The sequence below is a fragment of the Rhincodon typus genome, chromosome 1 (assembly GCF_021869965.1).
Source record: "Rhincodon typus isolate 14 chromosome 1, sRhiTyp1.1, whole genome shotgun sequence".
Taxonomy (NCBI): domain Eukaryota; kingdom Metazoa; phylum Chordata; class Chondrichthyes; order Orectolobiformes; family Rhincodontidae; genus Rhincodon; species Rhincodon typus.
In genome coordinates, this window is record NC_063332.1 from 48,541,754 (window position 1) to 48,555,875 (window position 14,122).

The 14,122-nt window shown below is 39.1% G+C and overlaps 1 protein-coding gene across 1 annotated transcript in view; it reads right to left on the reverse strand.

The window, feature by feature from the left end:
• The window catches only part of LOC109911101 (probable E3 ubiquitin-protein ligase HERC1), a 266,602-nt gene that overhangs the window by 156,639 nt on the left and 95,841 nt on the right, over window positions 1-14,122 (reverse strand). Inside the window, exons 24-27 of the mRNA XM_048621230.1 lie at window positions 12,988-13,039; window positions 4,246-4,481; window positions 3,556-3,765; window positions 3,182-3,302 (exon numbers count right to left, since the gene is read on the reverse strand). Coding sequence (XP_048477187.1) covers window positions 3,182-3,302; window positions 3,556-3,765; window positions 4,246-4,481; window positions 12,988-13,039 — 619 coding nt within the window. The remainder of the gene's footprint in view (window positions 1-3,181; window positions 3,303-3,555; window positions 3,766-4,245; window positions 4,482-12,987; window positions 13,040-14,122) is intronic.

Genomic DNA, 14,122 nt, shown 5'->3' on the forward strand with positions numbered 1-14,122 from the left:
GAATTTTTAGTGAAAACCTTTACTTAAGAAGGGCAAAGGGATAAACAGGAACCAGCATGGTTAACAAAAGAAAGTTGTGTAAGATAAGCTTCATAGTTTCATGAAGACGACTCTGGGGTCTCACTGTGAAGGGGGAAATAGAATCCCCGCCCTGTCTGCCACAACACCAGGTAAGGCTAGTTATTAGGCAGAATGCTTAATATGGGCCTCTGACAAAGTCGCATAAATTCAGCTGTGGCAGATTGAAGCCTTTTAAAGGAGGAACTAATTGGTCATTCAAGGACATCAACTGATCCAGGGATGAGCAGGCACACCAAAACCACCTGCTCTCCGCTATGGTAAAATAGTAATGGGGGCAAGGGCAAGGGCAAGGGCAAGTAGTAGGCATTGTTCATGGTACCCACTGAGTTTTACATGCTTTCTTGTCTTTAGAACGGTCAGTGGGAAAGTTTAAAACTAGCTGAAGGATTAGTGTTAAGATCACGTCTGTACACACAGAGACAGACTGGAGGTATGGCCATACACAAGACAGATAAAACTTAATTCCGAAAAGTGTGTAGTGGTACATTTTGTAGGAAATAGGAGGAAAGGCAATATAATATAAAGGATACAATTTTAAAAGGGGTCTGAGATTAGAGGATATTGACTGTATATGTAGAAGTCATTGGAAGTGACAGAACAGGTTGAGGAAACTTAAAATGTACAGGGGTTGGACTTTGTAAGTAGAAACAATGCAAATTTAAGTTAGTTATAAGGAATTTTTCTTAAATACTAATTCAGCCTCAACTGAAATGGTGTGTCTGATTCTGGGTCACACAATTTAGAGAAAATATGGAGGCATTAGAGGGGTCATAGTCACAGAGCGAACCAGTACAGAAGAGGCCCTTCAGCACATTGCATTTGCATGACCTATTTACACTAGCCCCACTTTCCAGCACTAGGTCCATTGTTTGGAATGTTATGGCATTTCAAGTGCTTATCCTATACTTTTTAAAGGATGTGAGGTTTCCTGCCTCTACTGATCTTCCAGCAGTTCAATCCAGGTTCCCGCCACCTTCTGGGTGACAAACAGATTCTTCTTCAAATCCCCTTTAAACCAACTGTCCTTCACCTTAAAATTACGGCTCTTCATTACTGACACTTCAACTAAGTATCCATCCTATCCATGCCCCTCAATCTTACACCCCTCTATCAGGACCACTCTCAGCCTACTCTGCTCTAAAGAAAATAGTGCAGAAAGTATTTGAGAATGGCTCCGGGGATGTGGAACTTCAGTTATTTGGATAGATTGAGAAGGTAGAGCTGTTCTCTCTATTGAGGAGCTTGAAAACGAGATTTGTTAGAGATGTCCAAAATCATGTCAGGTATGGACAGAGCTGGGAGGGAGAAACTGTTGGCAGAAGGATCAAGAACCAGAGGACACAAATTTAAAGTGAATAGCAAAAACAAAATAAGGCAACATGAGGAAAAGCTTTTTCACGTAGCAAGTGATCACAATCTAGAATTACTGCCCAAGAGTGGTGCAGGCAGATTCAATCATGCCTTTTCAAGAGGGGAATTCAATAATTATCTGAAGTTTTAAAAAGTGCAGGGCAATGGAGAAAATGCTGAGTTGTTCTTGCAGGGAACTGGCAAGAACAAAGAGCCAAAGGGTCACCTTCTCTGCTGTAACCCTATTATGATCTCAGATTAGTGTGTTGTCTCTGGTCAGGCAGAGTTTTTACAGGAAATAAGATGATGTCACCTACCACCAAAGACACTCATTTACCAGCATTGTGGGCAGTGACGGGATCATGGGATGCACTAGGAATGGAAGCTGAGAAATGGGATGTAGTGATATAGGGAAGGACTTCAGCACTTCAAATGAGGATCCAGAACTGGAGTGCTCTGGCTGAAGGATCCTGTTCACATTACAGTCTCTCCACACCCCAGTTCTGCTCCAAGTTGAGAACACTGGAATAACTTTGAAAGGATGGCAAATTGCAAACATGGGATTGCAGTAGAGGAGAAACATGGGAAGATAAGAGTTCTGTGGAAAGGGAATCTGTACTCCAACAGGACTTGCAGGGAGAGGGTAAGCTTAAGATAAGTTACCATAGTCCCAGAGAACAATAAATGTTGCTCTCTCATTGGAGAGATGACTGGTGGTGGGTTTAACCTGAGGGCCACCACTCTTCAAGGTTGTGGGGCAAGGTTGAGAAGGTGGGACTTTCATGGTGACCTCAGTCGGTACAGAAATTGAACTCGTGCTGTTGGTGTCACTCTGCATTGTTAGCAAGCTGTTCAGTCATCTGAGCTGACCCCTGAAGCAAACAGGTAGAACGTGAAATGCACCATGTATCAGTATTGTACAATGGTGACAACATGTCTTTTGGAGGGATGGTAGACGAATTCCACTTCTGAACCATCAGATACTATCCCATACCAACCACACCCTACATTCAATGCGACTGAAAGACTCCAGTTAAACCATATAGAGCCACATGATATGCTGTCACCTACTACACAAACCTCTCTCATGTCCTGCATAAAAACTATTTAGGATACCATTCATGATTTCACAATCTTTAATAACAGAATATGCTCAAACAATTAACCATTTTTCAGTTTTTCATTTTTAAAATATAAACACCACCCTCAATCACAAACACTTTTTAGCAGATTGAGAATTTAATTCTCAACTATTCAACTGAAAATTGGATGCATAGACACCTTTTCTAAATTTTATAATTTCTTAAAATTGTAGCAGCGAACATTAACTAGTTTTCCCATAATCATTCTTTGAATTAGCTTTCTCATTTAAAAATTGCACACAACCATAAGCTGCAATTTTCTGTTGTTACTAACTAGAAACATGTGACCAACATTTACATTCTTAAAGTCAAGAAATCAGAGTTGTGTTCTTAAATATTTGGTTTAACCAGAATGTTTAATTTTTATAGTGGTCCTTTAGCGATTGGTTTTAGACTATCCAAACTACTTACTACTTTCCTGGTATATTGGATACAGATTTTATAATAATCTGACTCACTTTTTTTTGTGGGGTTTGGAATGGAGATAGAGGTGCTGAAAAGAAACTGGTCAAAAAGAAGATCCCTACTATTAATAATAACACTAGTGAATAAAATAATTCTAATTTATTAAACCATCAATATCTTTAAATAAATAATTATTTTTAAACCTGAGAATTCCTTTCCAGTTGCAAGTCCTCGTTTCAGAGAAGAAACCAAATGTTGATAAAGTTTATGTGCTGAAGCCTGGAGCTCAATCTGTGTATTTCCATGGGCAGCCTGTGTTATATCCTGAGGTGGGAATAAAAGAATACATCCACTGAATACAACCTGTATTTTCAATAATAATCCAGACACATGTGAAGACTGAATGATATTTAGTTTCTGCTACAGAACTAGCAAGCAGTCAGTTGATAGAGGTGAATAAACATTTAGAAAGTGTCATTCAACGCACAACATTTTGCAAAATATTTACATTTAAGCACCCTCATACATTGTAGTTCAGCACAAATTTGCAAGAAAAGCAAAGGCAATATTCCGTTACCGTATAATGCTGGAGTTTTCCACAATTCTGTTTAGTGCTTTTTGTGTTTGCTGTTCCCAGATCAAAGCAGCCAGTTAAAAACTGCAATTGTACTGTCAGTAGAAGACCAGTTGACTTTACTGACAGTCCTGAACTATCCAATGAGGAGCCAGCTTTACCCTCCATTTCAGAGAGAAAAGTTGAAATCTGGCAAAGGGCTTCAAGACGGAGCTATCAAAAACACAAAGAAACAAGATTTTACTTTGAAATTCAAATAGGGATAAAAACTACTGGCAATAGGATGCTATAATTTCAAATACATTATCTGTGACTAAAAGAAACAATGTTATTGATAATTGTACTACAAGCAGTTATCAGAAGCAATAACTATTTTTAAACCAGGAGGCAGACAATTGTTTAAAAGAGTATGATATTGAAGGGCAGGGGAAAGGCCTGCCTTCTAAATGTTTAACTTTCACAGCACTGGCAATGGTTCAATAGATCAAATAGTTTTTTTTCTGTGCTACAAATTACATTCAAATGAGGGTAGGTTAATATACTGGAATATTTTAATTGTCACAGAATGAATCCATAAGTTTCTGAAAAATCCCAAGCACTGTAGTCATAGATTTATACTGTGCAAACAAAGAGGAATCCTTACAATTGCATTATCACATGCATTGATTTTACCAAATACATTAATATTTTTACCTCTGCCCTTTGCTGCTGGTGACCCATCGCTGTAATAATTGCCTTAGGGTCAGAACGTTTGCCCAATTCTTGTTCTACCAGGTTTGAAGTCCGAGTAAGGTGTCCACAGAGGAATTGAAAGATGTCATTCAACAAAGGTGCAAACGTAGTAGCCTTGGAATTCTCTGGTGGGCTGATACATTGCCGTAGCAGTTGCCATGCATCTTTCATAATGCCCAATGAACACAATGGCACTCCTAGGTAAAAATGTAAATGACTCAACAAAATATCAAAACAAAAAGGCAAAGCTCTGACTATCTAGAAAACTCTAATATAAACAACAAAAAGATTCAACCCTTTTCTGAGTAATATCTTTTCACCCCAGTATCATTTCTATGTTAACACTTCAATTTCTTACTCAAGTGGCTATATCCAGCCATGCTTCTTGGAATGAAACAGTCAGCCAGCCACTTCTTTCCAGGCTGGTGGCCTGGACGTCTTTCAAATTTGATGACGTCAATACAGAGAGAGTGAACTAAATTAAAAGGTAGAAATAAAGGCAGGACCGTGAAAGGCTGGGATTCCTTAGATTTTCACTCAGCGTTTAGAATTAAAAGCAGGGAACACTGAAAATGATGCATCATTGTTAGAATTAGCTGCAAATGGAAAAAAAACAGGAATTAGAGAATGAGAAGAAAACAAAGTAAGAAAGGCTGAATTGGAAAGGGAAGAGTAATAAAAACAAAACATGTAAAGAAAGGAAAAAGAAAAATAAGGGGCTAAGAAAAGGGAAGTGAAATTTAAAACCTTGATCTTCAAAGAGAGAACGAGCTTAGATGATATGAATTGGAAACAGAAAATCTTAAAGGAAGAATAAAGTGGAGCTAACTCAGATTATTCAGAGTCCAGTGAAGATTTGATTTGATTAGAAATGTGTGCCTAAATTTATGAGAATGGAATTGAAAGATATTTCACCCCATGCAAAAAGGTAGTGGAGAAGATGAAATAGTCAACAGATGTTTGGACCTTTATGTTACAGTGTGTCTTGATAGCTATGAAGTAATGCACTGGCCAATAAGAACAATCTGCAGACTGAGAGACTTGTTAAAAGAACAATATTCAATACATTTGAGGTTGCCCCTGGAGCTTATTAATTAAAACTTAGGGTAAGAAAGAAACCTTATTAAACATTTGTAGAAGAGAAAAATAAATGTTATGAAAACAATGTTTTTTTAAAAAATCAAAGTTAGAGGATAACTTTGACAACGAGGTAAATCAGAATTATGGAAAAAATCCAAAACAGCTTTCTGATAATCCCTGAGGGTTATTCAGGTGAGGTCAAGTAATAAAATTGGTCAAGAAAGATAGATCAGGGAAGCAGCAGTTCTGGCAGATAGCTATGATATTTCACTCAGACAGCGACATGTAGATTGGTCAGATTGGAATCTACAAGAAAACTGGGAGGAATAGAATATGTGGGGATGGAAAAAATGGAAAGGAAATTAATTTTAGGGATCCCAACAGAAGGATTCCAGAATAATAAAGCAGAAAGGTTAGAACTTAGATGTGATATAAAAGAAAACATTGTAATGAGAATGGACATACTAAAATCAATTTCTGGAAGTGAAATGAGAGAAGGATTTCAGTAGTAAAAGTGGATAAGGAAATCAGAAAAAGAAAGAGACTTCATCAGGATAGTAAAAAGATATTAAAACTGTTGTAGTCATGCAGATGAAGTGTGCTCTCTCAGAACATATTACTGACAGATGATTCAGGACAGTCAACACAATTCTTCTTCAATTACTGGTAAAGATAATCAATGCACAAGGTGGTAAACTCAGGCAATGCCTCTGGTGACAATTACAGCAAAAATGATAGTGAATAGATTATTTTAAAATCGAGACATAATTCCTCAATGAACGTTTCTCCTCCGTGTTTACTGCAGAGAAAGACGACTCGGGAACTTGGGGATGTCAGTGGCAATATCTTGGGGACAGTCTAGATCACAGTAGAGGTGGTGTTGGAAGTATTAGACTGTATGGAAGTGGATAGATATCCTGGTCCTGACCAGATATATCCAAGAACTCCGCATCAGGCTGGAGAAGAAATTGCAGGGGCCCTGGCAAATGTATTTGTATCATCATTAGCCACGGGTGAGGTCCCAGAAGATTGGAGGGTAGTGAATGTTGTGCCCTTATTCAAGAAGGGCTACAAAGAAAATCCTGGGAACTACAGACCAGTAAGCTTAACATCTGTGTTACTTGATTAGATTCTGATATACATGCATTTGGAAAGACAGGGTTTGATTAGTAGTAGTCAGTATGACCTTGTGCATGGGAGATCATGCCTCACAAATCTGTTAGAGTTCTTTGATGAAGTGACCACAAAGGTTGATGAGGGCAGGGCAATAGACATAGTCTGTATGAATTTCAGTAAGGCGTTTGATAAGGTTCCACATAGTAGGCTGCTCTGGAAGGTTAGATCACATGGAATCCAGGGAGAGCTGGCAAATTGGATACACAGTTGGCTTGACAGTAGAAAGCAGAGAGTAACAGCGGAAGGATGAGAGACAAAATAAAAAAAACTGCAGAAGCTGGAATCCAAGGTAGACAAACAGGAAGCTGGAAGAACACAGCAAGCCAGGCAGCAGGTGGAGAAAAGGAGCAGTCAACATTTTGGGTATTACTCTTCTTCAGGACTCAAGGAGGACCCTCCTGAAGAAGGGTAAATATGCAAAATGTTGACAGCTCCTTTCCTCCACATGCTGCTTGGCTTGCCGTGTTCTTCCAGCCTCCTGTTTGTCAGCAGTGGAAGGATGCTTGTCAGATTGGAGACCTGTGACTAATGGTGAGCCTCCGGGGTCAGTGCTAGGCCCATTGCTGTTTGTTATCTATATCAATAATTTCGATAAGAATGTACAAGGCATGATTAGTAAGTTTGCAGATGACATGAAAATAGATAATTTTGTGGACAGTGAGGAAGGTTACCAGAAATTGCAGCAGGGTCGTGATCAGCTGGGAAAGTGGGCCGAGAAATGGCAAATGAAGTTTAATGTAGATTAGTGTGAGGTATTGCATTTTGGAAAGTCAAATCAATGTAGGAGATTCATGGTGAATGGTAGGGCCTTAAAAGGAGTGTAGTGGAACAGAGGGACCTTGGAGTTCAGCTGCATGGTTCTCTGAAAGTGGAATCACAGGTAGACAGGGCAGTGAAACAAGTTTTTGACACACTGGCCTTCATCAGCCATGGCACTGAGTGTAGAAGTTGGGAAGTTATGTTGTAGTTGTACAAGATGCTGGTGAGGCCGCACTTGGAGTATTGTGTTCAGTTTTGGTCACCTTACTATAGGAAGGAAGGATGTTCATAAATTGGAAACAGTGCAGAAGAAATTTACAAGGATGTTGCCAGGACTCCAGGGACTGAGTTATAGGGAGAGGTTGGACAAACTAGGACTTTTTTTTTTTTTTTTTTTTTTTTTTTAAAGAGCATAGGAGACGGAGGGGGGATCTTATAGAAGTGTATAAGATTCTAAGAGGCATGGATAGGGTGAATGCACTCAATCTTTTTCAGAGGGTTGGGGAATCAAGGACGAGAGGACATCAGTTCAAGGTAAGAAGAATGCATGCATGGGAACCTGACGGGCAACTTTTTTTTTTAAAACATAGAGGTGGTACGCGTATGGAATGAGCTGCCAGTGGAAGTGGTTGAGGTGGGTACATTAACAACATTAAAAAGGCATTTGCACAAATACATGGATAGAAAAGGTTTAGAATGATATGGGCCAAGTGCAGGGAAATGGGGTTAGTGTGGATGGACATTTTGGTCAGCATGGACAAGGCTGGGCCGAAGGGATGTCTCTGTTCTGTGGACTCTATGACTCTGTAAGACATGATTTACCCAACAAAATATAATCAGATCAAGGTTAAAATTGTTGCAAATAATTAAAGAAATAATGAATGTTTTGGGAATAAATCAAATTACACATTGACTTCATCCATACAGTGTGGAGCTGTAGAAACAGAGCAGGTCAGGCTGCATCAGAGGAATAGGAAAATCGACGTTTCAGGTCGAGGCTCTTCACTAGTCCTGATGAAGGGTCACGACCCGAAACGTCAACTTTCCTGCTCCTTTGATGCTGCCTGACCTGCTCTGTTCCTACAGCTCCGCACTGTATTGACTCTGACTCCAGTATCTGCAATTCTTGCTCTCTCCAAGCAACTACATCTTCGACTCATCATCCACAATCTCAGAAAGCATTAGAAAAATGGCAAACTTTGAACACCATGTGATTACAGCTTACTGTCAGGTATGCCTTAATGATAAAGGCATTTCCTTGTTCCCGTTTGCAATTAGGAACATCCTTAATGAGTGCAGAGAATTTAGTCCTTTTGAATTAATATTTGGCCATATAGATAGGAGGTGAGAGGATCACTTAAATTGATCAAATACTTCTTTTTTTGAAACCAAAGCTCAGAGAAGGCCCTGTGGTGTTAGATTTTCTTTGAAACATAACAAAAGTATCCGAGCTGGTTGGTCAAAAAGCTTTTGAAAAGTACTCAACCAATAATGAAAGCTAGGGCAGATGATAAGGCCAAAAGTTGGAATTCTGTTGCTGGGGACAAAAGTGCTGGCACTGTAGCCCATCTCTGGGGAACCATTAAAAGGTTCACTGGAACTTATCGAATCAAAATAAGTTCAAGCATGTAAATACTCCAGCGTGGAGGAAAAATCAGCGAGTTCAGAGACATTATTTTCCAGTAAGAGTAAAAGGTAAGGCTGATAAGATTATAGAACAACAGATGAATAAAGATAGATGTTCTAGCGAATAAAGACGAAGGTGATTCTGGAAGACAGGATTTACAGGCATTTGGAAAGGCGAGGAATGATTATGGATTGTCAATGTGGTTTTGTGTGAGGGTAACTGTGTCTCACAAACTTGAGTTTTTGAGAAGTAAACAAAGGGTTGATGAGGGCAGAGCAGCAGATGCTGTTTACTTGGACTTTAGCAAAACCTTTGATAAGGTTCCGCATGGTAGACTAATTAGTAAAGCTAGATCACAAGGGATTCCGGGTGAGCTTGCCAATTGGATCCAAAATTGGCTTTATGGTAGGACAGAAGGTGGTGGTGAAAGGTTGTTTTTGGACTGGAGGCCTGTGACCAGTGGTGTTCCACAGGGATCGGGACAGTTTGTCATTTATATAAATAGCTTGGATGAGAATGAGAGGAGGCATGGTTAGTCAGTTTGTGGATGACACTAAAATTGGTGGTAAAGTGGACAGTGAAGAACATTACCTAAGATTACAAGGAGATCTTGATTGATTGGGTCAATGTGCTGAGGGGTGGCAGATAGAGTTTAATCTGGTTAAACACGAGGAATTGCAATTTGGCAAAACAAACAAGGGCTGGACTTAAACCATTAATGGTAGAGCCCCGAGTAGTGTTGTAGAACAAAGAGACCTAGGCGTTCAAGCATGTAATTGTTTGAAATAAGCGTCAGGTAGACAGAGTGGTTGAGAAGGCGTTTAGCACGCTTGCTTTCATTGCTTAGACCTTTGAGTATAGGAGTCGGGACGTCATGTTGAGGTTGTACAGGATGTTGGCAAGTCCTCTTTGGACTGCTTTCCAGTCATCCTGTTACAGGAAGGCTATTATTGAAATAGAGAACGTTCAGAAACGTTTTACCAGGATGTTGCTGAGAATGGAGGGTTTGAGTTATAAAAACATGCTGGGATTTTTTTCACAGGAGTGTAGGAGTTTGAGAGGTGAATTTATTGAGGCTTATAAAATCATGAGGGACATAGATAAGGTGAATAGCAAAGGTCTTTTCCCTAAGGTGGGAGAGTTCAAATAAAAATCAGAGGAACTGCAGATGCTGTAAATCAGGAACAAAAACATAAGTTGCTGGAAAAGCTCAGGTCCAGCAGCATCTGTGAAGGTTCTGAGGAAGGGTCACTGGACCAAAAATGTTAACTCTGATTTTTTTCTACACAGATATTGCCAGACCTGAGCTTTTCCAGCAACTTTTGTTTTTGTTGTGGGGGAGTTCAAACCTAGGGAGCAGATTTTTAAAGTGAGAGGAGAAAGATTTAAAAAAGGACATGAGGGACAACCTTTTTTTAAAAAAAACACAGAGCAGTTAGTATGTGGAATACTCTGCCAGAGGAAGTGGTGAATGCAGGTACAATTACAACATTTAGAAGGCATTTGGATAAGTACCTGAATAGGAAAGGTTTGGAGAGATATGGGCCAGGACCAGGCGGGTGGGACTAATTTAGTTTGGGAACATGGTCTGCATGGACTACTTTGACCAAATGGTAAAATGATACTAAGCCATGGAGGATTGTCAGAACAGAACAGTAGTGAAAAAAAGCTAAGTGAAATAAAAATATCAGAATGAGTTAAAAATGAATCAGAAATTGAACATTCAAAAGTTGATCCTCTATTAATCATAATGGATACTACAATAGTATTGGAAAGTGAGATAAAATATTATGCTATTTTCCAGAAAAATATTGAAGTGACTTACAGTAGCCATAATTGACTCTTCAATTTTGAATGAAGAGGCTGGGGAAATATGCCTTTGCCATTATGTTTTACTAATCCTAGGGAATATAGTGCCCATAAAGTAACATCCTTCTATACTCACTCCAGAAAAGTTAACTAAAGTGAGGAAGAGAATAAGTTCATGGGCAATAATATTATTGAACCAAGTCAAAGTAGTTGCAGCTCATCTATCTGATGGATGACAAAAACTATGTTTTGATTGCTGCAAAGTCAACGCAGCAACAAAGGTTGATTCATATCAGGTTCCATGTTCGGAGAGTTATGTTAAGAGGATTGGACATGCATGATTTGTTACACAAATGGATACTGGCAAGTTCCATTAACTGAAAGAGTTAAATAAACGTCATCCTTTATTATACTGGCTGGACTTTATCAACGTAAATCCCGGAATGAAAAATGCACCAGCACCTCATCAACAATTAACCATGATCATCATGGAATATGCAACTATGTTGGCTATATTGATAGTTTGGTGTATTCTGTCAAATCTGGGAAGAACATTTACATCACTTTTACAAAATGATCATTTGCAAATATGATCGGTCATAAATATGGTTAAAAGTATATTTGGCAAACTGAAGGTGACATATGTGGGACACAGTACAGGACAAGACTAAGTAGCACATCCACAAAAGCAAAAATAAGGGCAAATTTTGTTTTCCATTCAAAGACAGAATGCAAAAGTTTGCAATATATTCACATTAGTGGACTTTATTGGAAGTGCAGTTAAAATATCACCACTTTAGTGGCTTCCTGATTAAAAGATAAAGTGGCCATAAGTCCTACTGGACCGTAGGGCTGCTCGCTCATTAGACAGATGACGGATGGTGGTTTAACCCATACTTCAGCCAAAGAGGGAGGTTGTGAAGGAGAGTTTTCGTGGTAAACTCAGCCAGTGTTTGAACTGAACGCATGATACTGGCATCACTCTGCATCTCCCCTGATTAACTTAAAAAGAGAATAAATTTGAATGACAAATAAAAATGTCAGAATGCCTTTAAATGACATACTGACCTACTGCTACAGTTTCAGCAGCACAGAGTCACAATATGTCATTTAGGCAATGTCTGTTGACACTGGAACGCCCGTGTGTGTCCACTCAGAAATTCAAAAATGGGGAATTGAGGAGAGTACGGGAGGTGGAGGGGTAAGTAAGAAATTGGGCTGGGGCGGAATAGAGTGGGCCAGGGTGGAGGAGGGAAAAGAACAGACAGGTAGGGCTGGGTGGGGTGGGGTAATCTCTCCCTCTTCCCCCAGCTGTATCGCCCACTGGCCTGAAACCCCCAGTCCTGCTGATACGATCTCTTCCACTCCCATGTTGTCTTTCGCCAACCCCTAATCCACATCCAATCATGGCTGCATCCATTAGTATGCATTCACAGGGGGAATAGCACGCATGCTCTATGGTGTCAACAAGCACATCCAGAGAATTAAACTGGCTGTTTGTCAGGAACATCAATGCTGTTACTGTGTTGTTGCAGGAAGTGAATGGCCAGTCAGCTGTTATTAACACAAATTAACTGCATGGCAACAGAAATATTCGTCACCTCATTTTCCCTTGTGGTTTGGACTCTTGATCGACAGACTTTGTGTCCTTTTGTCTTTTCTTTCCATCCACATTATTTCTGCAAAACTGCTTGTCTGATCCATCACATCCATTCTATTTGTGAATGGATGTGTGCATGTTTGAATTTGAAAGGTGTGTAGTTGAAGCTTGCAAGTTTGCAATATTTAATAATTAGTAATCCAGTTTGCAGCATTAGATGATAAGCTTGTTATAATGAATTTTTAATTTGTTTGTTCATTGACAAAACCTGGTGAGAGTTTCTTTTATAGTTAGTCAGACATTAATCACCTTCGTGAACAAATTGGCCACATTTATATTTGAAGACTTGTGGAACAGTGGGACTTCATTTCCAATGCAATTCTTCCTATCAGTATTGTGACATTACTTGTAATTATAAGTAGTTTCATTTGAGATGCTGTCATTGATTTAGACAGAATTAGTGCAACTTGTGATGTTTTATAATCAAATGCCCTTAAAATCCCTCCTTATACTTGTATAGTCCATTTGGGAGAAGCTTCAGATTGACCATGTACTATTAACAAGCTTAATTGAATCAATTTTTTGATAAGCTAATTATTTGAAAATTGTAGTGACAAGGAAGAAAAAGTTAACAAGCACCTGGAAATCATACCTAATGTGTGCTCAGATGATCTTGACTGCATTCTTGACTGACCTTCAGAAAACTAGAATGCACAATACGAAAGAAATTTTGAATGATTAAAGCAATTACAAAATTCTGTAACAGAAAAATCAACTACTTTTGTAATCTAGATGGAGGAGAAAGTTGAGTGCCAACAATTCACTTTTCAATTAGGATATAAATCATGCTCATCAAGAAATATGCCCAAGGAATGAAATAGATAGCAACTGGGTGGTTAATGTAAGGAATCAACAAATCTCAACAATAGTAACGAAAAAGGACAAGTATTCTGGCATTAAACAGCCAATAAAAAAAAGCTCAGAGGATTGAGGAATTTTTACTAACAGTATATGCTGAAAAGTTTAGTTATATAAACAATTATTCTATCCATCAATATCAGTTTTACAATTAGCGACAACTATCTTATCTCTAATTAGCATCAATTATAACTTGGAGGGGGATTGGAGGTAGTTGTTTTCCTATACATTTGCAGCACTTGTCTTCTTAAGTAGTAGAGGTCACAGGTTTGGAAGGTGTGTCAACTGAGGCTTTGAGAGTTATTGCAGCGCAACTTGTACATAGTATAAATTGTTGCCATTGTGTGTCAAAGGTGATCTGAGTCAATGTTGAAGGTGGTGAATAGGGTACCAAGCAAGTGGACTGCTTTGCATTTGTTGGTATTGAGCTTCTTAAGTGTTGCTGGAGCTGCAAAAAAAAATCAGGCAAGTGGAAGTCATAGCATCAGAGGACAGTAAAGGCCCTTCGGCTCATGCATACTGCCAAAAATACACTAATCCCATTTTACTTGAATATTATGACATTGCAAGCGCTCATTCAAGTACTTTTAAAAAGGTTGTGAAGTTACCTGCCTCAACTACCCTCCCAGGCACTTCATTCCAATTCCCCACCACCTTCTGGGTGACAAAATATTTCCTCAAATTCCCCCCTAAACCTTCTGTCCTTCACCTTAAAATTATGCCCCCTTGTTATTGACCATTCATTTAAGGGGCAGTTAATTTCTCTCCACCCTGTCCATGCCCCTTAATCCTAAACACACGTGTCAGGACCACAAACTCACTGCTCCAAAGAAAACAACCCAAGCTCTCTTTGCAGCTAAGATATTCCA